Source organism: Sylvia atricapilla, chromosome Z (genome assembly GCF_009819655.1).
Source record: "Sylvia atricapilla isolate bSylAtr1 chromosome Z, bSylAtr1.pri, whole genome shotgun sequence".
NCBI lineage: Eukaryota > Metazoa > Chordata > Aves > Passeriformes > Sylviidae > Sylvia > Sylvia atricapilla.
Genome location: NC_089174.1, coordinates 23401535 through 23428579, shown reverse-complemented (window position 1 = coordinate 23428579; position 27045 = coordinate 23401535). Strand labels below are relative to the sequence as shown.

General features: G+C 42.6%; 2 protein-coding genes and 1 long non-coding RNA gene across 4 annotated transcripts; 1 reads left to right on the top strand and 2 right to left on the bottom strand.

Annotated features, from left to right (window-relative positions):
- Positions 1 to 2364: 2364 nt before the first annotated feature.
- Positions 2365 to 12395, bottom strand: LOC136374495 (fructose-bisphosphate aldolase B). Of its 2 annotated transcripts, none has more exons than XM_066339878.1 (9): positions 12292 to 12395; positions 5786 to 5907; positions 5291 to 5502; positions 4712 to 4766; positions 4398 to 4558; positions 4109 to 4192; positions 3441 to 3615; positions 3115 to 3314; positions 2365 to 2870 (listed from the first exon to the last, which is right to left on the bottom strand). In XM_066339878.1, exons 2-9 carry the CDS (start codon positions 5895 to 5897, stop codon positions 2775 to 2777), a joined length of 1095 nt encoding a protein of 364 aa, XP_066195975.1. In that variant the 5' UTR covers positions 5898 to 5907; positions 12292 to 12395; the 3' UTR covers positions 2365 to 2774. The 2 variants fall into 2 exon arrangements, with proteins under 2 accessions (XP_066195975.1, XP_066195976.1); XM_066339879.1 differs by having other exon boundaries at positions 5786 to 5923; positions 12292 to 12376.
- Positions 12396 to 20153: 7758 nt separating this feature from the next.
- LOC136373679 (uncharacterized) lies at positions 20154 to 23872 on the top strand. Its single transcript, XR_010745703.1, has 2 exons — positions 20154 to 20187; positions 23498 to 23872. It is a non-coding gene; the product is annotated as an uncharacterized lncRNA (long non-coding RNA).
- On the bottom strand, positions 20910 to 22512 carry LOC136374595 (post-GPI attachment to proteins factor 4-like). Its single transcript, XM_066340004.1, has one exon. It carries the CDS (start codon positions 22239 to 22241, stop codon positions 21054 to 21056), a length of 1188 nt encoding a protein of 395 aa, XP_066196101.1. The 5' UTR covers positions 22242 to 22512; the 3' UTR covers positions 20910 to 21053.
- Positions 23873 to 27045: the final 3173 nt, after the last annotated feature.

Below are 27045 nucleotides of genomic sequence, written 5' to 3'. Positions count from 1 at the left end.
GAGGATGTAACACTGCTAATGGGCACAAGGAATGCAGAATTTATGGACTAAAGGATATTTAGCAGAGCCTCCAAGACAAGGAACAAATTTCATAAAGCCGATGCAGCAACTGTGCTGAATCAGCTTCGGCGGTGTAAAAGGTAAATACAGCAGGGGCAGATCAAGGCCTCAAGGCCATCAATTCAAAAAACCACTGACTGAAAAGAAAGACTGAGCAGGCACACTAACTAGCGTGAGAAGCGAGAGGATCATTAACCAATAGCAGACAGAACACCAATTATTATGAAAACTGGGTAGCTTGTCAATGAATATTAATTAGTGCCTTTTGTTATAAATTATTAGAAGCCAATTCAAAATTAAAAAAGTTATTTAGCAATTTTCCAAAATCAAATTAAAAAGCCACAATGAAATTGGACAGCATCAATCGAATGTTGGGTGGACAGGGTAACAGCAGCAAAGGTACCATCCAGCCTTGCCCACAGATGCTGGGTCTCGGCATATGGTTTTTATACAGTTTGTCTGTCCCACAGCTAAGCCTATTGAAAGTCTGAATATTCATGTATTCCTTTACTCTCAAGTAAGATTTTGAAAGGGGTTCCTGTAAGTATGAAAAGATTTTTCAAGAGTCTTCCCAGATTCTTCCTTTGAGGTGCTGATTTGATCATCCTCCAGATCTTCCACTAAGATCGGTATCAGGTCTTGAGCAGCCATGAAGTGGAAGCCCATCTTTGATGAATGGGCCATCTCCAGTCCAGCCTTGTTGTTTCTGTTGCAAATTTTGTGGTTTCACAGCTGCACAATAGGCCTTGGAATCTCAGAGACACCCTCAAGGAGCCTTTTAATAGTCCGAACTTTTGATACAATATTTTATACACGAATTTATATATTACATTTATCACACTTTGTTTACGAAAATATATAAATAGGGGGAAATTTTGGTAGTGTTGATGCTGTTGGTGGCTGATAGAAAAGAGAGAGAGGAACTTTCTACACATGCAAATAATGACAGGGCAAGGGGGGATGGTCTTAGTCTGAAAAAGGTAAAAGTAGATATTTGGAGTAAATTCTTTACTGTGAGGGCAGTGAGGTCCTAACACAGGTTGCCCAGAGAAAATGGAAGATTATTTCCCCATCCCTGGAAATGTTCGAGGCTAGGTTTGGACAGGGTTCAGAGCAACCAGGTCTAGTGGAAGCTGTCCCTGCCCATGGCAGGGAGGTTGCAACTGGATGGATTGAAAAATATTTCTAAGGTCATTTCTAATGCAAATGATTCTGAGATTGATCTTGGATCCGAGTATCAGTAAGATGCTGCTCATCAGGAGCAGGGGTTTCACTGAACTCAGGTATGTGGAGACCCAGAGGACCACAGCTGAAACAGGAAAGAGGTGTTATTCCTGACACTAGCATTAGCCTATGGAATGTTTTTTGGGAAATCACATGCTCTTTGTTCATTGTCAGGTGAGACTAAATGCAATCCTTAATTATGCAGTGACTGGATCCACATGAAGGATTTTGGCTGTTTGTTTATTGCCTGTGTGATACGCTTGTTACTAACGCAGAGGCTGTGAGGAGGTGGTTACAGGATGGTGATTTTGCCTGTTTTCCCTGTATTTATTGGCAAGAGCAGTGAGTGCCAGTGGTGAGAAGGAGCAGCCAGCAGAGAGAGGTGACCCTGAAAAGATGTGGAGTCCTCTGGGTTACCTGGCCCTGGCTGTTTAGAGGGCTGCTCCAAGGCCTCATGAGCTGATTTGTGTAGCACATAGCCAGGCAAGTATTCTTGCATAACCTTAGGCCTGCTGATTTTGCCATTTATGTTTTGTTTTTTTCATGACAACCATCTGACTGTGCTATAGCTAACAAAGCTTACTCCTTTAACAGAGAGACAGCAATGTGCCTCGTTATTCAAGCTACACAACAGGTACGCCAAAATGCCTTCATGTATGCTTTGTATTAATTATTGTGAAAAACACCACTGTAAAGGTGATTTGTAAGGACAGTCTTTGCATAGCCTTGATTCAATGTGTGCAACCCTAATACAGTGTGTAGCAGCCTCATCTCACCAACAGTGGTTCTCGAGGCCATCTGAAGGTAATGTTGTTTTTCCATCGCCTAATTCCCAAACAGTGCTTGCTGTGTACATCTCCCAAGTGTTTTAGTGTCTGCTAGACTTCTGTCAGCAGGACTAACCTCTCCAGCTATGTCACTATTGAGTTATTTCCCTTTGATATCCTCAGAGTTGCCCAAGCTCACCAGCTGTAACACTTTGTGACTCAATCTTTGCAGGACCTACCAAAACTCACAGATGTGTGAAAAATATTTTAAAGTTTACACAAAACCAAAAAAAAAAAAAAAGTGAGGTAGAGATTAGTTTTCAATTACTGTTTTATTGACATGATTGAATACACAGTCAGGTTTTATAATTCAGGATTGTGGCTGCAAAATGTGGTAATGGGCAAAGGTAGCTATTTGAAATGCTAGGGAACTACTGAATCAGCCTGCTATTCCAGCGGCTGAGTTTTGGCTTGAGGGAGGGTGGGTTTATGATTCATTGGCAGCTGTTGTTTGTTGTTTGGAAAGAATTCCCTTTCCTTGGAATGTGCAAATGAAAAAAGAATATCCCCTTGGTAAATTGTGGGAGTGAAGGGTAGAGAGGAAGCTCAGCCATTCTATCTCAAATTTGGTGTAGGGTAAGGGAAATTAGATTTCTATGTTTTTCTTTAATTTCTGAACATCTTCCACTGTCTGAGGAGAGACAGGAGGAAGGAAGGTTCGTTTCAGTAGGTGTAGCTGGCAGTGAACAGTGACTGCATGGCAGCTGCATCACTCTTCCCAGACAGGACATACTGTCCCCTGCAAGCCAAACTGTTGATCTGAAAAATAACCAAAAAAAAAAAAAAAAAAAAAAAAAGGAAACAGTCAGCATGGATTAAGAAAGGCAGATATGTTAAGAAAAACCAGCAGGAGTAACCAAGCAAGGCAGAAATAACAGAATAACACCCCTGTGTGGATATGAAGTGCCAGGAGGGCTGGGATCAAAAGCAGCCTTAGAAAGGTGACAACATATGTCCCTTTATGGAGAGCAATTCTTCTCTGTGCTGGGGGGAAGCCTCATACCTGTGCCCGCTTGCGGAAGGCCTCTTGAGCAGCCTTCTTGTTCTCATTTTTGCCTAACCATGCAGCCAGGGCAGAGGCCTGCAGGGCTCTCCCATAGGAAAAGGTCAGTTTCCAAGGCTTCGGCAGAGGGGACTGATTCATGGCATTGAGGTTGAGAGAAGCCTCCTCTTCACTCTGACCTCCAGACAGGAAGCAGATTCCTGCAAGAAAGAGGGTTTGAGGCTTAGAACTGCCTCAATCCCTGACCTTTACTTGCCCGAGGAGCAGGCATGTCAGAGGTAGGAGAGAGAGTGGGAATGAAGAGGTAGGAATGAATTAGCAATCACCAGGAACAGCAGCAGGAACGGTGCGGAGGAGAGTAGTGACAGTTGCTATGGCTACATCCTGAGGGGTGTACTTCTTGGAGCAGGAGTGCCCAGCTGTCACCATGTTGGGTTTCAGCAGTGTCCCCTCCAGGTACACGTGATGATCATTCAAAGCCTTGTAGACAGCAGCTAGAACCTGAAAACGGAAGGATTAAATAGAGTTCTGCTCAGATTTTCACCTCAGCCTGCAATGAAAAGGCAGCTTATTCTTTGGTACTGTAGCATGATCAAATTGAATTTCTTGAAATTCAATTGAAATTGATTTTTTCTCATGAAAATTATCTCTGGGGTTGCAGTTTTGGAGAACCCACTGCTTTTGATATGACCAGGATACAACTCTTTATATTTAATGGATTTGTCCCTGCTGAAATCGAGGTAATTTGATTTGGTTGTGATACATCTTTTTGAGATTGAGAATGCTTATACTATCATTGAAGTGAAAATTCAAAAGCATGGAAAATACTCTTGGATTTACTATTAGTTTGTTATGTGCCTATGAGCAGCTCATTTTTGTGAAGGTTATGAAGGTTGTTTTTGGTCAAATCTCTTTGAGATCTGTGAGTACAAACTGCACCAAGTTTAGTTGCTGATTTATGAGGGGGAGCACAGAGGGAGGAGTCTCTTCTTACCTTCTCTGTGACATACTGACAGCGCTGGAGATCATGGTCTCCGTCAGGCAGGATTTCTGGCTCTACAATGGGCACCAAGCCATTCTAGGAAAAGAAAGACGGGATTCTTTAGGGCTATGGAAATAAAACTTGCTGTTTGCCCTGACTTTGGTGGTATTCCTTCGTGCTGTGCTGCCCTTCCTCCCTGTGTTTCCCAAAACCTTCACAGGGATTCTCCTTTCGAGCTACCTAGTGTGTTACCACAGGGAACAGGAAGAAGGGGCAGGAAAGGCTGCTGGAGGGGAGGTACCTGCTGGCAGATGCTGGCATAGCGTGCCAATGTGTTGGCATTCTCCTGGATGGCAAGTTGAGAGGGTGTTGTGCTGGTAATCTTCAGCACTGCACGCCACTTGCCAAAGTCAGCACCATCTTTCTTGTACTGGGCACAGCGTTCAGCTAGCCCATCCAGACCTGCAGAGGGAGAACAATACTTCACTGAAAGCTACTCTTCAGCATGGAGCTCTGGAATGTACCGTGACACCAGCCAAGGCTGCGTTTCAGGTGAGTCACCCTCTTGCTTTTGCTGTGCGGGCCAAAGCTTAGGCTCCTTAGATCTCTCCTTACCTTGAATGGTGGTTTCTCCATTTGTTCCTGCTAGAGGTGCTGTGCCTTTATCCAGCTGTGGAGGTCAGAAACACAGGAAGGGTTACAGAAAGGTGGGAATTGGTCTAATTCTTACCTTCTTACCCATGTCTAGTCTGCCTTTGAAGGCTGACTGTTAGTAACATGGACCTTAACATGCTCAGGGTGCAAAGGAAGGAAATGTTGGAGCAAAGGGGAAGAAAAAGGAGTGACCTAGGTAAGAGGAGGGGTAGTGTGTATGTAGATGCCTGCAGGAAGTGGCTCAAGAGTTCTGTCAGATGTGGGAAGAATTAGATTTACTTTTGACTGCATAGAGACATTTGCAGTGAATGATGAGTAGATAGGAGTTGGTGTATGAAAAGTTTCAGCATCTAGTGCAAATATGCCTCTAGTTAGTTGCACAAAAGCAATGCAGAGAATTTAAAAACCAAGGACAAAAATGGGGGGGCAGGGCCACAGGAACAGTGTTTTTCAGGAGAGAGTGCAACCCCAAATATAACTTGCTCTGGAAATGGTGTTTCTCTGAATTACGATGCTAGCCCAGCAGGTACAGATACTCACCTTAATTCCCACCACAATGCCTTTTTCCTTGATGAGTGCTGGGAATGGCTTTCCACTGCTGTCTTTCTGATAGAGGGTCTCATGGAAAAGGATCACTCCCCCAATGCTCTGGTTGATGGAAGTGTCCGAAGAGAAGAGGATCTCTCTAAAAGCTCGGCGATTCTCCTCTGTGTTCTCCACATTGATCCGCTGCAGTCTGTTCCCCATGGTACCTAGTGACATGGACAAAGACCAGACAAAGAGGTTCTAGACTTGGCTGGCGTCCTGGTCCCAATAAGTAGTAATGAATTTGGACTTCAGTTCAGAGCTTCCCTTTTCATCTCACAGCTTGTAAGCTTTTGTTGTTATAGTTGCAGTTCTACCTGTCTGAATTGTTTCTGCTCAGACAACAGTTTTTAAGTGTTTTTCATCTACTCCACTGATTTCAACTATGAAGCAAAACTAAAAGGAAAAAATATCTTGCATAGTGCTCGCTGATTGATGTCCAGAACTTACCCACTGATTCATCTGCAGCTAGGATCCCCTTTCCTGAAGCCACAATCCGCTGAGCAATGTCTGCAAGAGCTTTCTTCTGCTCTGGAGAAAGCGCTGGGAACTGGTGGGTCATGTTGATTTATCTGTGAGAGAGAATTACTGTTGCAAGTAATTACAAGAAATTCTGGGGGAGACTGTGAACCAGTGACACCACTCAGGCGTTTCCTCTGCAGGGCTGTTGGTGTTTGTCTGGTCCATGTTATCATAGGCAATATGACCAGAAAGCCATTTGAGTTCCTCTAGGCTTGTGTGTCTCAAAAAACTAGAAAGAAATGCAGGAGAAACATCCTACTATATTCTTCTAGAACCAAAGTAGGAAAGACTGCATTTTACCTGGATTTGCTCAGAAAAAAAAAGTCAGTCTGTCATAAAAACATGCACCAAGTAACAAGTAAGCAAATTGCTGACTCTGCAGATTTTTCTGTTTCTGTCAGTAGAATGCTAGTAATTCCTTTACACATTTCCTAATGCTGTTCCTCTTCTACTTCCTGCATCTTTTGGCAGTATTTGCTGCTGTGTTTGTATGACCTTTCATTCACAACCTTTTGCCTGGGTTGGTAATTCTGCTCCCTATGTGTGCTTTCAGAACTGTAGTGCGTTGCTTTCTCTACAGAAAATATGGGATCTCAGGAAAATTCACCCCTCATTTCTATCTTCTTAGCTGTGGTAGAGGGTTACCAGTTGCAACTACTCAGAACCTGAAATTTTTGGTCTTATTGAAGTTTGGGTTATATGGCATTAAATTACAGTTTCTCTGATCAGTTGAATAGTCCAAGTTACTTTTCTGAGTGTTCAAGCATGTAAGTCTGAAACAGAAAAACTCTCTTCCTTCAGTTTTTCATATGTGATAGCTAAAGCAAAACCTGTGTTTTTATCAGTGAGTGGTAAATCCAGAAGGTAATTGATTTAAAAAACTCATAAAAGATCTCAAAAATCATGTTTTCTTCCAAAAGGGCAGGCCTCTGGACAGTGTTTGCATTTTCTATTCCCAAACTCTGCCTGAGAGAGGAGTGAGAACATGCCATTTCCCATTTTATCAGAGATGCCAGAAAAGATTTCTCCCTATATAAGCATGTAGGCAGCCAAGTCCAACTTCTTATTTCCCTGCACAAAAAGATGCTGTGTTGACAAGGAATCCTTGTCTTATCCTTACTGCTGAAGGGCATAATTGGGAGAAACAATAGAGTCTGTATTCTACTCATGATAGGGTACAGAGTTCTGTACAGCATGTCAAATGGTGCCAACATTTTCGGGCAACAATGCCATCAGAGTATGGTAACAGCTATAAATTCATGTGCCTGATTTATAGTTGAAGGTACTTTGGTGCTGGTAATGTTATCCTGCAAGATTCAAATGGCATTATCTGCCAGTACAGAGCAGTCAGATGCAGTGTCCAGTTGTCTGCCTTACCTCTTTGTGAGCTGAGACTGGAATTTTTTACATGCAGCTTACCACAAAGTGAGTCATTTTAGGTTTAGAGGGAAGATGAAGGAGTGCAGGATAAAGACTTTGTCAAATTAGGGAGAGTTCCCTGCTTTTCTGAGGGCCAAAATGCCTTCTTGCTGTGGTCCTGTTGAAATAGGCATAGCTGAACTCCTCTCTGTATATGCCAGGACTCTGGGAACCATCCTGCTGTGGTGATCACAGTTCCATCACTCCCAGCTCTTGGCCTTTTCAGCTCATTCAGGAGAATTTGAGACTCTATGGTTTATGCTGCGTAAAGGTGCTACCTAAGTTCACCTACAACTCTCCTTTTCCCTCACCTGCTTTCCATGTTCAGTGTCCTTAAAAAGAGGAAACTGACTTGTTATTATGATTACTGTAATAATAGTTTGACGATGAGCACCTCTGTTAAAACCCCACTTCTGTTAAATAAGTCGTTACATAAAATTATAAGGAACCCTGCCAGTAGTTCAGAGTGTCTGTGCAGAAAACTGGAAAATTGTGCTCAGACAAGAATATGATCTGTCCAAGGTCAAAGCTAATGATTACTAAATCAGTGCTTGGATTTTAGAGTTGCAGTTTGGATCTGCGTTACAGCACTAGGAGGTGTATCCAGGTAACATGGAATCCAGCTGGCTAGACTGTAAGTTCACCAGTGGCTTCAGTCATGTTATGATGGGTACACTTTCTTTTCAGTGATGCAACAAACAGTGAGACTAATGTCTGCTCTGTTTTACTTGTTCCCAGTGTTTGCCTAAAGATAACAAGGAGACACTTTGAAATGTGCCTTTCAAAACCAGTCTGTAAGGCACATTTTCAAAATATGGAAATATGAGTTTTCAGTGAATAATGCTCTTCCAAGTGTGTACCCTGGGAGACTGAAACAACAAAGTATAATGTCAGAGTGATGAATTGGAGGACAGCAAATTAGTTCCAGTTTCTATGCAAATATCTCATTGAGTGTGAAGCAGCAGCTGGAGGTTTGCCCAAAGTCTCCTCAAAATTATCTTTAAGGCCCTGGTGAGTGGTTCGCTGCTACTCTGCTGAGCTACAGGGATGAATAAAAGGCACGGTATTTCTAGCTGAAATGGTGAAGAAATGAGGGCAAAAGAATAACTGTAAACTTTATAATAGCTCAAAGGTGCAGAACGTTCTAGTCCCCTTGATTTAAGATTTTATTTTTCTGTGATTCTTGAATAAGAATCATAATTTCTGAGAAGCTCTATGTCTGCATTCAGAAAGGGTGTCTCTGCTGCAAGGTCATGCTCTGAGCAGGGGAGCAGTCAGAAGAGGAGTGGAGAAGCCTTACACTTCAGTAACATTTCATACAGCCACCTTGTAAAGAGTAAGCTCCCAGCACATCTACAGAAGCATTAATGCCCCCTCTTAAAGAGTTGGGAGTGTCATCTCATAAGTCCTGAGAAAAAACAGTTGTGCCCAGGCTGCCAGACCTGCACAGCTCATTTCAGTCTTCCAAGAACAAAGTCCATTTGTCTTAATCTGATTTATTTGTTTAAATTGACAACTTTTGCAGGAAGAAAAAGTTCTAATGAATTGTGATCTCAGTAACTGGGAGTTGTCCCACCACTAAGATGTTTCAAGAAGCTTTATTTTTATTTACCCATTTTAGGCTGTGGGCTAAGTGTCATAAGCTCAAGTGATTTCACATTGATTTTTACATTGTATGAATACTCTTTGTAGTATCTGCTTACTTTTTTTTTTTTTTAAATAGAATTTAAAAGCCTTGAAAAAATAAAACTGCAATACCCCCCACCACCACCACCACCACCCAGCTTTGTAGCTACCTGGAATGCTTATCAAGCTTCAACAGCTCCTTAAGCTAACAAATTTCTTTGTTCAGTCCCCAGCCTGTGGCCAGCAGGAGATGGAGGTGTGGGAAAAGGGGATAGCACAGTTGTAAAAGTAAATATTTTAATGCTGAAAATTTTGGCTTTTCTCAGCTACCATAGAGAAAGAAGGGCTGAGGGGAAGTGCATGATGGCAGCACAAGCACTTGATCCTGTTAATATTAATAGTGAGAACCAAAGAGCAGATGAATAGCTGAAGGAACAATGTTACATTTCGCTTCCAGTCATCTTAAAAACTTCAATACAACATTGGCATCTTTTCTTTCCAAGAACCTCATTTGACTGGCATCCTCTAATCTTATATTTAAAAAAAAAAATAAAATCTCACCTGAGTCTCAGTTTGCGGATGGGAAAAGACTGGATCAGAATCTCTTAAGTTTTTCTCTTGGGTTTCTTCACTGCCTTCTTTTATAGAATTGGTTCCAAAAGTGCAGGACCAAAGTTTTAAACTACAGTTTGTATCCCACACATGTAGCTTTTTCCTATTCAATTACTAGTAAATACACCCCTTCAGCACCATCTCTGACACTCATCAATACAAACTCTGCACACAAAAGATTTGCTTCCAAAGAACAGGGTTTAAAGAAGAAGCAGCTGAATACATAAACAGATAAATACAATTGGAAGGACAATGAAAAGTATTAAAAAAATTAAGCTATCACATATAGGCTGTGTTGGCCTGACTGAATTTACTTCTCTTTTATACTTGTGTGCTTAGAGAAGGCAGACACATAATGGCTTAGGCACCTTATATTCTCACTGCAGAGGATATCTGTGATTACTGACCTCACTTCTCTGTGGAGCTCCATTAAAAAGCTGTTTCTAAATAAGTCTGGTTCCTTTGGCGTGGGGAAAACAGATGGGTATGAATGGCTAGGCAAGCCTGGTCCCATCCTGCTGACAAAGCACATTCTTATCTAGGTAGCAGAAGACATACAGCTGGCAGGACTGCTTGATATGTCTGATTGATGGGCAGCCATCCAGAGGAGCCTGGACATGGGGGTGGGAAGAGGTGAATGTGAGTACCATGCAGTCTGGCCAAGACAAATGCCCAGACATTGCCAGGTGTGCAGAGCCCTGGCAGCCATTACCCTAGGGCTAGTGAGATGAGGAAACAGCTCTTTGGGGATGGCCTAAGGCCCTGTTAGGCAGCAAGCTGAACAGAAGCCAGCAGCAAGGGCCCAGGTATCCTGTGTGAGCAGGGGTCCAGCCTGGAGAGCCTGGGAAGAAGATGGGTTATCCCCCTTTGCTCAGCACTCTGTAGTTAACATCTGAGTACTGCATCCAGTGTTGGGCCCCTGCAGTACAGAAAAAACACGGATAGATTGAAGTGAGTTAGTTCAACAGATGCCACTCAGAAGGTCAGTGGCTGCAGCACTTGCTCTGTGAGAAGAAGTCTGCAGTCTTGTTTAGCCTCAAGCAGTGATGGCTTCTGGGGCACCTCTCAGCAGTCCTCAGTACCTACAGTGTGTGATCAAAGACACAGAGCTTGGCTTTTCACAGTGGCTGTGATGGGACAGTTAGAGACAACAGGCATAAGCTGAAACTAAGGAGATTCAGACTGGATATGAAGAATTTTTTTTTGCTGTTAGGACAGCCAAGCAATGTAACAGACTTTCAAAAAAGGCTGCAATATCTCCATCCTTGGAAATTGCAAAGACCCACCTCAATAAAGCCCTGAGCACCTTGGTTTGACCTCATGTCTAACCCTGCTTTGGGCAAGAGGTGGTTGGACTACAGATCTCTTGTGTGCCTTTCAGCCTGAATTACCCCATGACCCTTTGAGAGTACCTGTTTGAAGGAGTCAAGGTAGAAGTGGCACCTCTGGTACATATGAAGGAGCTCTCAGGAAAGAACGGAACATTTGTCCCATCATCTTTGCACTGAGATGAAGGTTTTGGGTTAGCAAAATGTTTCATTTCTAGATTCTAAAAGTCTCATGGGTATGGGACAAAAAGAAATATTCAGACTTCTGTCACCTAGAAAAAGGGGCAGATGGTTTTGATTGACATGCTAATGTCACCATCTCCACAGGTCCTTTGGGGCATATATAATTGTAAATTGATTGGTTGTTTTTTGCTCTCTGATTTTTTTTAGCATTCCTATGTTCTGTCTAGGAACCTTGATTCAGCATCTTGTCCCAGGTGGAACTGCAGATCTGAAGTTCCCTGTGCTGATTCCCTTGTTAGAGCTGTACTCAAACCCTGAGCAAACGTCTCCCTGTTTCATTTCTCTAGCAACTATGAAAGGAGATTATGTTCAGAGACCTGTTCTCTGCAGTCAGTGCAGAGCCCTCAGAATGGCTAGATTTGGCTGAGGTGGCAAGAAGATTGTTCGGAAGCAAGTTATGAGGGAGAAACTTCTTCTCTTTCAGCCCTAGACTTTTCTCAGAGAAGGTAAAAAATTGCTGTTAGACTTGCATGAGAATTCAAGTCTTGTTATTTCTAGCAGCGGAGGCTGGGGGAAGCAGTAGGGAGAGTCTCAGGTGGACTAATTTTGGGTAAGCACAGGGCATAGTTGAGGAAGTGATGGAGGATCACAGACTCAGTGAGGATTTGAGTGGATCAAGCAGTTTCCTGAAGCTGGCTGTTCACAGCTTGAAAGGTTACAGATTACAGATGCAAGAATAGGCTTTGTTTTCATGCACTGCAGACCTTATACCCCCTTGCCAAATAATCTTATCCGCACCACCGCACTAGTACTTCAGAAGAAGCTACACAACAAACACAAAATTGCAATTCTGTCAGCACTGATGTCTGTCAGGACCAGCTGCTTTCTCCAGTCATTCTCTGTTCTCCTTGAAAAACAGAAGTTTATGTACACCACAAGCAAAAACAAACATGAAACAAAGTGACAGAAAGCAATGCAGGTATGTTATTGTTCTAGTCCCCTTACACAGAGGATTCACCCACTTGCTCCAGGAGTTCCGAGTGACTAAGCTAAGTTAGAAAGCCAGTGTTACCAGCAAATGGATCACTTTAGAAGACCACTGTAGAATGGCTGAGTGCTTATTTCTTGCAAGCTTTTCCTGAAACAAAAAAAATTAAAACAAAAGCAAAACCAACTTTCCAAGCCCACTGTAGATAAGCATACCAGGTCTCAGCTGCTGATATATGTACCCGCTTTACAGTTTAGAAATTAAATTGTTATACTTACTTGTTTGTGGGCAGTGTCTCTGCTGCTACAAGCTTCTGATGAGGTGTTTGCAGGCAGAGAGACCCAGTCCTTCTAATCACTAACTTTTATAAAATTCTTGGTGTGTTTTTTTTTTCCCTCCTCCCCTGCAAGCTATCTGGGGAGGTGTCACTGCTCAAGGTCAGTCATTGGCTATCAGACCACCACCACACATCTCCACTGGGACCTGGTCATGCTCCTGCTGTTCTTTCCCTTTCACCTCCCCTGTATATATATGGTGAGTCATGCAGTAAAACTGAGATGTTTTCCAGGTATTTCAAATTTTTGCTCCTCTTTCTAAAACATATCAAAAAGAACTACAAGAGAAACCATGGAAACTGCTTACAGGTATCTTGGGCACAACTTTATAATTTACGATTAGATCTTCTGAAAGCTTATACTTAGGAAACTGCAGGAAGAAAGAGCAGACAACAAAATGCAGAAACAATGCAATAGATCCTTAACTGGCATGAGTTGGTACCATTTCAGTGGCTTCCTAAGTGTTACTCTGCCTTTCCTCACTGGGAAGTCTAGCATGGAAACATATTTTCCTTTTCCAGTTGGTATATGGAAAGGCAAAATGCGATGCTACTGTAGCAGGTTTAATGAAAGAACAAGTTCTGATATCTTGTAACACAATGTACCTGTGAAATTAATGGTTGTCAGACCAAACATGCCCCCATTGAGTCGCACAGCTTCAAGCCAAAATTTTCCCCCAAATCCCACTGCGATGCCCACCCATATTGCAGTGACATGCAAACTTCTCTGTTGCTACGCAGAATTTTTCAGTGAAAAATATTGATGCTGTATAAACGGTGTATCAGCACTGCAGTTTATATGAATCCACACTACAACCATTCACCAAGTCTAGGCCTATAGATTTGATTATTTGCTTTATTTTCTTTCTCCCTATCCTGTAGACCAATACTCCTTGAGGGAAGTATAGCACAAGAACTGTTGGACAAACTTCATACCCTCAGGAACAACACCCTCTGCAACCTTGGACATTGGCACATTTTTACCACAGAGACCCAGTGTTTGCCTGAAGAATGACGTAGTTTCTCCATTTGTTTGGCTCCTGCAGTGACTCTTTGGCCTTTATGTGGACAGGTGAGACACCTTATCTCTCCTCTCCCCACAATGCTGTCTACCTTATGGCACTTCCTCCTTGAGCCTCTCTTCTGCAGCTGCATGCCAAGGTCAGTGTTTGTAGGAAATCTTAGGAACCTGCCTCCTGACAGTCAGCAGAGAAACCTCTGAAGGAGCTGACAATGCAGTCCATTCTAAGGCCTTATGCTTGTGTTCCTGTTTTCTTTCACATTGCCCTTCCGGATCCAAAAAAAGATCCGTCTTTTTTTGCTGAAGGAAGCTGTGGCACATAACATGGACATAAAGCTTTCCCTGCTTTACAGTGTTTGCTTTACGTTCCATTTCTTGCATCCTAGCAGAAAGACAAACACCATGGTGTATTAAAGCTTCTCCATCACAACAGAAGCATCTAATATAGATTAAAAATATTTTTAATTAAATACCTTATCTAAGACCCTCTTGAGACCAAGAAGGTGCCACAATGGTGGTGCTCTTTTTCAGAGTTTGAGTCCTGTTGTTCCTGGTTTGGCTAGAAGCTGATACAGGAGGGAAGTTCTTGGAGGTGTTTTATTCCCAGTCTCATCTGTAATATGGTCTCATAGGCTATTAGAGAAAATCTATGGGAGTCTTCTTGAAAAAAAAAGCAGTGGCAGATATTTAGATACACTTCAAATAATCCCCTGCTGTCCACCTTACATTTTTAACTCTTTCAGAAGTATATAAATGTATTTTCAGATGGATAATTGCTGGTGTGTGCCTTTCCAGCATGGCTTTCTAACCATCTAACCCTTCGATCTAGCACTCCAAGCATAGGATTACAGGTCCTCACAGCAATTTTGAGGACAGGGGAGATAAAAAGGTGAATGGACAAGATGCTCTAATTTTTTTCACTTAGTTTAGGAATGGGAGCCTTTTCATATCAGAAAATGGAATGAAGAACTGTAGTAGATGATGTCACTGTAAGGTGTTAGTATGCAGACCCATCACACTGACCATACTGTGCAGAAATTACAGGAATATTAAAATTACACTGGAAAAGAGTACATACTTCCATTAAATGTAATCATACTTTGGTAGTACTTGTGCCTCATGAGTAGTATGCACTGTATTTGCATTCACCAAACAACTAACCTGGCCCATAAAAAGTACCAAATCACTGCCTGCACTGACTATTCCATGGCAAAATTGGTGTATTATCCAAGCTGTAATTTTGTTTCACCGAGGTAGTATTTGAACTCAGACCTGGCAACTCTCACACCTTTCCAGTGGCCATGAAGGCAGGGCTTCCAGTGGGAGTTCAGTTTCAGAGGTAGAACCATCTCTCATCTGCATCCCTGGGGTTCCTCATCCGCCTCTGGCTCTGGCATGATAAAGACAACAAAGATCCCAGTCAAGGATAAGGATAGGGAAGCGAGATCAGTTGCATTAAAGAACAACTACTCTCAGTTTTTTCTATTCTTAAAAATGGTTATGCAGACTGTTGCAGTGATGTTGATACATGTTTTTAGTGAAGAACATAATAATTTATTAGAGAAAGGATTACTAGCTGATTTTGAGCTTTGGATGTCTGAGAACTGATTGCCTAAATATATATCTAACTAAATACAGTGATCAGGGATTTTCTGCATAGATTATAGCTTTTTTATGTGTTGATGATATAAAGTCTTGCAATTTAAAAAAATTTTATACCTGCATCTGAAACATCACTGCAAACAAGAGGCATAATTAGTTACAGAGCTTAAATGTTCATTGCTATGCCTTTTACAGCATAGAAACAGAAAGTGGTAGTTAGCTATAAAAGAGATTGCTTAGGTTAAAACACTATAAATGTGTCACAACATAAGTGAATTTTCTATTTTAATGGCTTGGACATTTTGCAACATTTTAATCTGAAATTTCCATGCAAAAAGTTGACAGAAGTATGGATTTAAAAATATTAAGGACCATTGAAAACTGTTTTCACATGTAGCATGGGTTATTACTTAGGTCTTAATTTGTGGGTTTACTTTTTGGAATTTGACTATGCAATACTGCATTTTTGTAGTAGAAGTTAATTTAATTGCTGTCCTTGTTATATCCAGCCTTGCTGTCAAAGGATCTGACAGTTGTGCACTTGAATTTTAGATGAAGTCTTGCTGGATAAAATATATTAAAATCAACAGAAAGCCTGTTTTAAAGACAATTGATAAAAATATTTCAATTGCTTGATTTTCCTGATTGTGATATTTATTGTCTGTTTCTAGCAATATAATTCTGATAATGTTTTGCCTTTAACTACTCAAATGAACTAGCATTTTAAATTTAAAAAAAAGTAAATGGGAAGAGAGATCAATTGTACTACATCTCAAGAAGAATGATGAAAAAGAAATGGATAAAGCAACTTCAGAGATTATACGGTCACCTCAAGAAAAATTACAAACATACAACTTCTCTCCTTAAGTAAACTAAGAATTACTTTTGGATGTCGTCAGAGCTGTAAAATGGATTGAAATGGAATGGAAAAAGCCACTGGGAGTTGGAATGATGTCCAAGAATAATATGCATCCACATGAAAAACACCTGGCACTGTTACCCCATGAGGCTGCTGCCTGCGTGATGGGGTTAAAGTCTAATCTAGGCTTGAGGAGAGCAGAGTCCACCTCCTACCCACCTCTTCACACCATGCTGGATGTTTCCTGTTTTCTGTACTCTGCAGTCTTGCTTAACCTTCTCAAAGTCCAGCTTGTTCATCCTTATCTAATCAGAGGTATTATTTATTTAGTGGTTTGTTTTCCCCAGTCACCTACAGCCCTCACCCCCAACGTGGAGAGTCTGGATGTTTAACTCCACTGGAAGAAACGCCCCTGTATTTTTGCCTTCGCAGCAGAGTCGGCAGACAAGTACATCAGGGAGGCTAGAGGGTGTTGGGCAGAACAGACTCAGACCACCAAAGAGATTGCACAAGGAAGGGTTTGCTTTGTTCTGCATTCTCTGCAACTTAAAGCTGGGCTGCAACAAACATTATGACTTGGTATGAAAAACAGGCAAGCACGCAACACTGCTGTTATCAAAACACAGATCTTTGCACTAATTTCAATAGTGGGTATACCAAACAAGGATACAACTTCAAATCAAGCTGCCTATGGCAACTTTCCTGGGCTGTGAGAAAGAGCTGTAACAGGACATGAAGGTAAATGCTGTAATGACACTCATCTCTGTGCCTTTTTGTTGACATTTTGTTTTTAAATAAACCAAGAAGGCAGTCACCTGGCTTCTGTAAAGGGATACATTTAGCTGTTTATTGCCTGTTTATCTGAGCAGCACATGGTCCCCCAAAAAAGTACAATCAGGTGCTGCATGTTAATATTTGCATTAGGTTTGCAAAATACAGACCAGAGCAGGTATGTGAACTGGACCAACTTGCTAATTTGTAGATGTGGTTTCTGTCCAGGAACACTGGACACCAAGGCAGAAATTCTAAGAGAAAGTAGGCACAGCTGCCCAGAGGCTTACAAACAGAACAATAAAATGTAACTCTTCGTCAACATTAAAAAATCACTGTCATTCTACATCTGGGAAAGTGGCATTCCTGGCTCGCCATGAAGAAGGGACAATGATGTTGCTGATCCTTAGCCTATAAGGTACATGGATAAACTGGCTGATAGGGTGGATTCTGCCAAAGCAGTCAGGACAGATGATCAATGGAAATGAAGTTACTCCAGAATATGGACATGCAGTGAAGAAGCATAGACCACGGAGTACCTAATTCTCCTTGCATTTTTGCCAGGTGTATGTTTTACTGAAGATTATTCTGAGTCACATGTTGGGGCCTGCCATCTGCTGAATTTGGATGCAATGTCTGTAAAGCTAGTGTGGAAATACACAAAATGAGACTCTGACTTTGGGAGAGAAGCTGCTAATGCCTTTGCAACTTCAACTGTCTCTTGCAGAAAATTACTTTTCTTATTTTGTGAATTATGTGCCTTCTCTATACAAAAGCAAGCCAAAGTTAAATTCCACCACTCAGAGCTTGATTTTACCTCAAGTCCGTATTAAAATGCCTCAATTTTGATTAGAGAAGAGCCTGAGAAACCTGGTCTAATAAGACCAGTGAGATTGAGTGGGGATGGATTAAAATTACTTCATCTGCACTAATGCATGAACATGGGAGTATCTTTCTTTATCAAACATGGTAAGGAAAGATGGATCTGCCCATCAGGAAAATAGTGAGACACAGAAAGAAAGGCTATTAACAGTTTTTATACAAATGTTTATTTTGTAGAAAGTTTGCTTGTAAATAACTCCATTAAAAATAAAATCAATTCAGCCTGTATCCAGACAAACTGCTGCTGAAATACCCAATCTGGTGATTCCCAGCTCCTCACCACAGGAAGGCAGGCTTTTCTCTATTCAAATGCAGTGCCTTCTCAGTAAGACATTGATGCCTACTGGAGTTAGAAAATCCTCTTGTGCTTCTAGTCTAGTAGAGACCTGTCAGTTTATGCCCTCTGTTCTGCCAGCATCACGCTTATGTTGGACATGCTTTAGAAACAAATGTAGTTTTTGTTTAAGTTAAATAACTTCCTCTGAAATGTCTTGGACAATAAAGCCTTGGGTCCTGCTGATGGTCCATCAAGAAAGACTCCTCTTCTGCAAGCAACAGCTGCTGCACTGAAGAACAGTCTCCAAATTATTGGGAAGGAACCAATACCCTTGGAAGGAAATCCATATTGTTTGTTTCAAAAACAGTCAGTTTGTTTTCAAGTGAAAGAAACCAAGCTCTTAAGGCCATATTTCAGGGAGCTAATATGGTGCTTTGAACTTCCGTAGCCTGAGATGGGGCAACTTGGCTCCACTGCTCTCGGAGAAAAGAGGGGGAAAGTGCATGTGGGTGTTTAAACTGCATTTTTAGCCTAAACTGCAGAACAAAATCCAACAGGAATTAAGAATTCATGGTAGTCTCCCATTCTCTCTTCTGAGGGTGATATGCACTTCTCTGACTTCTAATTTCTAGTAAAACATGCAGCACAGAAAAGAGAAACAAAACTCAATCTGCTCAAAGAAGATCAGAAGGCAGCAGCAGGAGCTCTTTCCTGGAATGCCCCATTGGCAGGGTGGGCACTGTGCAAGCACCTGAGTAACTCAGAACAGCTCCCTGCAGGCTTAGCAAAACAGCATCTCTGTTGTGAAGGTGAGTTGTGCACTTTAGAAAATTGTCCCAGAAGGACATAAAGAATTTATTGACCTGCTTCTTGCACAAAAGAGTTTGTTCTCAGCTGGTTTACCTGAAACTCTCACATTGGCAAGTTCAAGGCCTGGGCCCTCTGCACACTGTTTGGTCTCACAGTCAAATTCTGTCACCTCTTATGCCATTTTGACTTTTAGTTTAGAAGGGATGCCTCAAATTCACGTTCTTAATTTTCAGCTATGAGGCTCAGTGAAATTATTGACTTCTCCCGGACTTTTGAAATGTCAAATTAATTACTACTGGACAAACAGGAAAATAACTTCAAAACAAATGGGTAAATCATTTTCCCACATCAAAATATTTATTAACTGGATGCAGCTTCTTTTGTACTTTCTTGCTTTCTTTCATTCTCTTCCTTTTTCAATTGCTTGTTTCATTTCTTGCTGTGAGATTTTCTTTGCAAGAATGAGTATAAATAGAAAGAACAGAGCACTGTCCTGGATTTGTACAGTACAAAGATATAAGACAGAGAAGAGCAAGCCCACTGCACTGAAATATTCACAGCTGAAGATACAGAAACTAGTGGTATATGCAGTCACTTGGTGGAATAAATATACAGTGACACTCAAATCCTGACACCCAAACCTCACTGCAGTGAAGCCAGAGGAGAGATCTGCGCAGCTGCCACTGTGTGACTACTCTGGCATCTCCAGGGCTTTCTGCAGCTGGGAACAAAACGTGGTTTTGGCTCTGCCATTTTCGCAGTGTCCTCTGCCAGGAGGCTAAAGGCCTTGCCTTTGGAATGGCATGGAACCCACAAGCAGTTTTTACTCACTCTAACTTCCAAAGATGTTCTAAACCTGATTACTGGAGTCTAAAGCACTGCTGTGATGCTGTTTCTCAGCTAACCTGCACTGTGCGTTTGTGCTGTGTAACTGGTACCCACTGTGCTGACAAGAGGGAGGGTTGCCATTTTCTTTGGTTCATCTCTCAGGAGTTTTAGGTATTTCTCACCTATAATCAGACTTGATAAGAGCTTAAGGCATGAATCACCTGGGAGAGAACTGGAAGAAAATTCAAAGCAGAACCTTTCCATTACCAAAAAGAAAAACCCAAACAACTACCACTGATTAAACGCAACAAAAAAATATTTACTTGGCTCAGTCCAAAACAAGGAATATGATTTTTAAAATAGTTCAGCCAAATGCCACCTCGATGTGAATTCGATTCAAAGCTCACTAAAGCCAAAGTGGGCTTTTCATCAGATAGATGCAATTTTTGGCTGTTTTCGTTCAGTATGAGGTCTCTTATGGTCTGCAACGTTTTAGATTTAACTGTGCCCACAGCCCTGGTGCAAAGTACCTATCCCAGATGCCTAACAACCAGGACACATGGTCACTGTTAGAGTGGCCCTTTGATATGCTGTGCTATTCTTGCTTGTTCTTGTGAACAGCTGTCTTTGTTTCCCACAGGTATTCTGCTTTCTGCCAGGAACAGTGAATGAACCACTCCAGCTGAGCTGTGAATAACAGCTCCAGAATGAGAGCTGTAATGTGTGATCCTGCACAACAACAGCACCTCCTCTCATCTTTTTTTTGCCTCTGTGCTCAGGAGAAGTCAAGGTAAATTCGTGTTGAATGTCTAAGTTCACCCAGTGGCTGATAAGACCTCTTTTAATGGATCCAGTACAATGAGTGATGATCCCAATCAACACAGTCATTGTGTACAGTGTGTCTCGTGTATCAGGGAAAATGTGCATTTGTGACCCATCTGCGTGACACCAGTCACTGTGATTCTGTTTTCCTATCCCTACTCTCAGAGGTGACCTTTAATGAAACAGCAGAGGCTTTGTTTTTTGAGAGCTTCTGGTGGAAGGAAAAGAAGTGGGAACGGTAGAGGTGCAGATGGGGAGACAGTAACTAAAGAGACTTCATAAATTTGAAGTATCTAGGCAGATTTTGTGGGAAAGTACCAGCAAACCATTTCTGCTTTTGAAGGATCTGCTCAAACCACAGCTTTGAAACTCCGAGAGGTCGGAGATCAGACATTACTAAGGACAGGGAAATAAGGCCATCCCCTCCTCATTGGCTTAAATTTGGAACATTCACTTTGTCCAGCATTTCTGCTGCCCTAAGGTGAGGATTTTTGTAACCACTGTCCAGGAGAGTAGGCAGGAAAGCTATGCATATTTTGGTGTTAGAGCTTTTCTTTGAGAATGGCTAAGGAGACTGAGCTGGAATCCTCTACTCCCCTCCCAGGTAGTGCATGGTGATTAATTCAAGATCATATTAAACATACAAACGTATCATGTCTGTATGTATATAAACTGATTGTTAAAGAAAACTTGTACTTTTAGAGAGAGTTACTCTTTGTCCACATGGAGACACAGGATGCCAGTGTAAGTAGCACAGAATCCAAGTTTGCACATTGTCCCTCTGCTCCATGGCAAGTGCCCAGGGTGTTTTTTGTGTGGCAAGGCAAGAGCAGCTCACAGCAGTTTCGGGTTGCTGTTCAGTCGGAGGCTGGAGTACATCCCCACATGCCGCACCAGGTTGGGCTCCACCACAAAGGCATTCTCGCCCTTGCCCCTCAGCAGCGAGTAGAGGGCGGTGTCCTTGGCAAAGCCCTGGCGGCAGCGCACCCCCCGCAGGTATCCTAAGGCCCGGCGGGCAGAGGCAGCGGGGAAGAGCATGGCAGGTGTGCAGCACTCACTGGCCGGCACCAAATTGTAGAGCGCAGGGTGCAGGCGGCGCAGCTCCAGCCCATAGTGCCGCCCCACCAGCTCCGACAGGGCCATGCTGTACAGGGCAAAGAACACCACCAGACACCAGTTGGGGCCTGCACGCCCTGCAGCCCAGCAGTATGCACAGGTCAGCACTGGCCCCAGGAACATGCCCAGGCCCAGCCACTCCAGGATCCTCATGGGCTCAGGGTTGAAGTAGCGCTGGAGCCTTTCAGGATGGTACAGCTTGAAGTAGAGAGCATCTCTGAGGTAGGGCTTGGAGAACCGGGCCAAGAAGAGGTGCTGCAAGACAGAAAATATCTCCTCCTCTGGCACAGCATCATCTTCCACGAGGAGGATGTACTCTGGGTTGTACACCAACAGTGACTGCTCTAGGCAGAAGACGTAGTCCTGCTTCTCCTTCTCGAACTGGTTCAGGCTGGGGTCAGGATTCTCTTCAGTTCTGCCACGACTGACCATAGGAAAGAGGCTGCTCAGCAGCCTGACATCCTGATGGCTGCTAGGGTCTGACTCCACATTACAGAGGAGCATGCGGTGGCTCTGGCAATGCACCCCACATTTCTGGAGGAGGCGGTGGAAGTGGGAGGCCACTTGCAAGACATAGTGGAAATCATTCCACCTCTGCACTGTGATAATGGTGATCAGCAGCAAGGGCTGGAAGGCTTCACTGCCAGAGCCCTTAGAGATGTTTGGCATCTGCATCTTCTCAAAGTAATGGAGAGCATCCTGGCCTTCCTGCTGGTTCTGCTCCAGGAACTCCTGGCTCATGGGGTTCAGGTGCCACTGCCGCAGGTAGAAGTAAGAGTGGAGGAGCTGGTGGCAGATCAAAGGTGCCAGCACACCAAAAGTCACCACAGTCAGGATGAGGAGATGGATGAAAGGGCTGGACCAGTGACACCATTTCCCACAGAGCTGCCAGGCTCGGTGTAACATAACTGCTGCAGAAGGATGGCACTCCTGCACTGCTCATGCCCTCAGTCCTTCACTTCCAAAGCACCCTTCTCCCTGGACTGCAGGGTACCAATGGGGCCATTGCTGCCAAAAGCTTGTGCAGGCTCTGCAAGCCTGGAAAGGAAGAAAAAATGGTGGTTACTGAAATAGGAACTGACAGAGAAAATAGAAAGCAGGGGACTAGTCTCTGGGTAAGTCAAAATACAAAGCTCCTGTGGAATCTCTTGAGGTAGAGGCATTACAGAACAGTCCTGGGAGGTTGAGGACAGACATCAAAGACCTTGTTAGCACACAGGAGCTCTGATCTAACCAAGCTCCAAAGGACATGGTGTGTTTGTTACTGTGCTTCAAACACGTAACAATAGGCAAGGAGGATGCAGGATTGTGGAAATCTCTTTTTTTTAAAGACACAGAACTTAGAACAGAACACAGAACCCTATCTGGTGACAGTGACATAATAATGTTTAGATCACAGCCAAGGAGCAAAGCCAGATCTCTTGTATCTTAGTCTAGCACATACTGGAGAGACAAACTTTTACCTCTTTGGAGGCACATATGCTTCTCTCCTGCTGCTCACACATTTCCAAATGTGTGCTTTTTCACTCTCCTCCCTGGACTGTGAAGTGATATAACAAAAACAGCAATTTACTTCACTGAAGGCGTGTGTATGCTAAAGGTAATGTGTGTGTCTGTTTCTCTCAGATGTCTCCTCCTCACTAGACCCTGTGAAATACATGGGCACAGCAACATTAACAGGTTGTAATTAAGCCATTGGCTCATATTTCTTATTTAAAAGTCAGCAATTTAGAAATATATGCCTTTAATTTTAAACTGAAGTATTCATATAAATAGGTAATTTTTTTGTATACACATTCACTTTACTCAAATATCCACCTTTACAGAAGTTAGATTTTGCCACATGTGCTTCTCTGCCTTCCCTGAACACCTCACAGCTTGGCTATAAAAAGCTTACCCAAAATCAGGGCAGTTAGACTTCTCTTAGTTAGAATTCTCTTATGTCAGTAGTCTCACGTTTAATCTGCTATTTCATTCTCCCTTTAAATTTCCTAGTCCCGCTACCTAAGAACTAAGAACTTCTGCTCTCCGCAAGTTCTGATCATCAAATGGTGGTTCCAGACCAAAGTGTTATTCTTTGTCCTCTTCTGCACTGTCATCAGAAGCAGCGTAAGCAAAGTTGGGTGGATGGAAAAAATCATGGCTTTTCTCCTCTGTTTCAGAAAAATGGATCTTGTACAAGAAAAGAGTTGGAGGACATGGAGCAGGGTCTGGCTCTGGAGATACTTCAGAACTCCCTTCTTTACAGAGGTTACAGATTTGCTGATTCTACCATTAGGAGAACCTTTTCCCCCTTGCCAATATGGAAATGTCACAACCATCTATGAAAGGTCTTTTAACAAGATTAATGCAAAATACACAAGAGTTATTCCAAATATTTGTTAGAGAACAGGCAGTTCATGCTGTGAGATCTCAAGCCATCCTTACACAGACTGTGGCTTCACTGTTGTGCTCTCTTAGGGCTCAAGACAAGATTTAGTGTAATTAAACTGAAAACAGATGTACATGCTGATGCATTAAAATATTCAGTTTCTTTCCATACAGCTTTCTTTTCCTGTCTGATTACACAATCCTGTTGCACAAATGCTGCATTGAATTGCATCAGTGAACCCTGTAAAAGCCCTAAAGGTGATGGCTGCACTTCAGCTGCTAGATACAAATCCTGAAAATTCAGGATGTAAAGACCTGAAATCCTTCATATGAAAAGATCTGGCATTTAAATGCATTTATTCATCCAAAATCCTGGGCCTTCCAGCCAACTTGTCACAAGCATTAAGAAAACACAAATATGCAGAATCACATTCTATACCTCACGCTGTTGAGCCTTGTCTTGATAGAACCATAATTGTGGGCACTGTCTCTGAGCCAGCCTCCAAACTAGAAAGTGAGGACCACAGTGGGAAAAGGAAAACTAGAAGAGAGTTTAGTTCTCAGGGAAAATGTTTACTTTCCATCTTCCAGCTATGCTGAAGCTCTGAGCTACAAAACCTATGACCTGGCAATGAGATATTGGGATATGTATTGAAGCACTAGTAATAATTCTTTGAGCATTTCTTCATTAATAATTCTTGGAGCAACCTGATCTAGTGAGTGGCATCTGGCAGGCAGGTAGAAATTACCTGTTCTTTAAGATCCCTTCCAAACCATCCTATGATTCTGTGATGACAATGCTCACCCAAGGAAGAGACCTCCTTTCCTCACACCATCTTCCACTGAAGAGGGAAAAATGGTTGTCCAGTAGTGGCTAGAAGACCTGGGGGGCTACAGCCTCATGAGATGAATCAAACAAGTTCTCCCTTGACATCTTGCTCTTCTGCACCCTGGGATGTTCAAGGGTCATGTCCCAGGTCCATGCAGGTGGACTCACACTGAGTCTGAAGCCTGACAGTGCTGGAAAAGCATGGGGAAAGTGGTGTGGGGACTCCACCTGCTGGTGTCCAGCTCCTGGCTCAGGGCAGGGTGGGTGAGGTGCTGCAGCTGAGCACCACGAATTTATCCATTACATTTACCACAACCACCCTCTCTGGAGGTACCTCCTGGCTCCAGCTTCCCCCACTTTTTCAGTGTCTATGGGGTGACTATGATGCCTCTATATCCCCAATCATCTGTTCTGTGTGTGCTGTAGGTTGTGTTCTGTACCTTTAAGAGTGGTTCTGAGGGTGAGCAGGGAAGAAGATGCATGCAGTTTGTTTTTGAAAAGTGTTCACTCCTCCACATTCCCTTTTTTTCCTTGGGACGGTGTTCGTTGGATACTCGGACAGTGACCAGAGAGAGGGTTTTTTTCCTTTTAGTTAGTTTAGCTAGCTGAGACAAAGAAGCTTCCTGGACTGTTTTTTTTCTTTTTCTTGGGACTGTTTAAGTCTCCTCTGGACTGAAAACTCAGAGAAGGACTGGGATCTGGCATCCGTGGCCCACCAGGGCCTGGACCTCAGCATTTTCCAGCACCAGAGAGACTGGGATTGATAAAAAACTGAGAGAGAGCCAAGCTAACTTCTGGTGAGAACTTCCTCAGTTTTGCCATCTCTCTTTGGAGCAGCGAGAGGTTTTGTTTTGCTGTTTAATTGTTTCATTCCTCATGGTCATAGGCATTTTGTTTGTTAAATAAATATTTTTTTCCACTTCTTCTCTGAGGAAATTCTTTTTCCTGGACTGGCTGAGGGTGGGGCCGTTTGAGTTTGCTCCACAGAGGAACCCCATTCAAAGATTTCCTCCCAAATCTGCCCTAAACCACGACATCCAGGAAAAGCACCTGGACTGGAAGCCACCCATGCAGGTCACTGTGTTGTAATTCTAAGCATTATGACTTAACATTGGCTTCACTTCACCAGTAACAGAATTCAAGATCTTAGAACTCTTATTCTGGCTCTGCTACTCAAGAAGCCTCAGGAAAACAGCAATCACAAACAGACGCTACTTCTACTCTCCACATCTTTCTCTGCTGCCTGAACTATTCACACTCACATTGACAGCCACACACTTTGTCACTCTGTCTGCTGAAGAAAAGGCTATTTTCACTGGGCAGTGAAATAACCACAGAGGCTAAAAATGGTCAGGAGTGTGTTAAAGCAGGTTTTAATACAAAAAACAAGCTGAAGAATCTAGAAGAGAGGGAAGAGACTGACCTCCTTCCCACCTTTTGTCTGTAACACTGGGAACCTGAGAGTTCAAAATACAGATTAAAAAATTCTTACTTCTGCAGAGGTGAAGCTTGTTCCTATCTGTAGGATTTGAATCCAGAGTTTCCACTCAGGCTGTTTTGTAGCCATTAGGATGGTTCTGACTTTAGAGGAGATACTGTTTTCAGGAGCTCTTTGTATTCTCATTTTCTTTTTTTTTTTTTTTTCTTCACTTTCTAGGGGAAAAAAATCTTGCTTTTCAAGCAAGTGGCATTTCAGACAGAAATAAAAATCTGAGGAGAAAAGCAAGAATCAAATTTTGATTTTATAGTACCTAAAATCTCCCACGTTATTAAACCTGAGTAATAACTACTTTGCAACCATATAAATACTTGCAGCGGAGGCCAGATTTACAATGCTCTGTGTAGAACTGAGCCATTGCTTAAACACAACTAGAAGCTGTGGTGATATAAAGCTGTAGATTTGGCTCATTTCTTTTCTTAGATTCTCATTATAAAGATTCCTTCCAGAAACACCTAATTCCAAATCTATATCATGTCTTCATTAGTCCCCTAATTACTTGGCTAAATTACACCGTTCAGGAAAATTCATCTCTTTGCACACTGAGGAGAGTAGAAAAATAAGTAATGTACTCTTTGACATGCCGAGTCTGCTGTGCTTGTGCTTTAAAAGAGAAAGCTGATGTTCTGTCTGCTTCAAACTCCCCTCCGCAGAGAGGTGTTCCTGGAACAAAGTTTCCTGTATGTTTCAAAGCTGCAAATTTTAAGTTCCTGGATAGCTGATGTAAGAGAGACCATTTGCTTGCTTCTTCCTGCACTATGAGACAAGGACACAATTATTCCTGTACCATTACAATCTTAAATTACTCCTTTTGGCCTATCTACACTTCTTCTCAGTGTCAGTGGGAAAAGCCAGTTCTTTCCTAGCCAAAACAGCTGGATGAAGTCGTGTGGCCAAAGCCACATACACATCTCTCTACAAAGGGATGAAAGAGGGAAACAAAAGCAGGCTCTTGGAAAACGTTATGGAAATGTCATGGGCGGTCACAGTTCCAGCTGGGCCATAGCAGTGGT

What these genes read in the sequence shown, in the direction of transcription:
- LOC136374595 (XM_066340004.1), bottom strand. Translation starts at nt 22,241, where the DNA reads ATGTTACACCGAGCCTGGCAGCTCTGTGGGAAATGGTGTCACTGGTCC.
- LOC136374495 (XM_066339878.1), bottom strand. Translation starts at nt 5,897, where the DNA reads ATGACCCACCAGTTCCCAGCGCTTTCTCCAGAGCAGAAGAAAGCTCTT. An exon ending in CGTTCCTGCTGCTGTTCCTG is followed by an intron (nt 3,315 to 3,440) that starts GTGATTGCTAAT and finishes TCTTTCTTGCAG; the next exon opens with GAATCTGCTTCCTGTCTGGA. An exon ending in CCTTCCGCAAGCGGGCACAG is followed by an intron (nt 2,871 to 3,114) that starts GTATGAGGCTTC and finishes GTTATTTTTCAG; the next exon opens with ATCAACAGTTTGGCTTGCAG.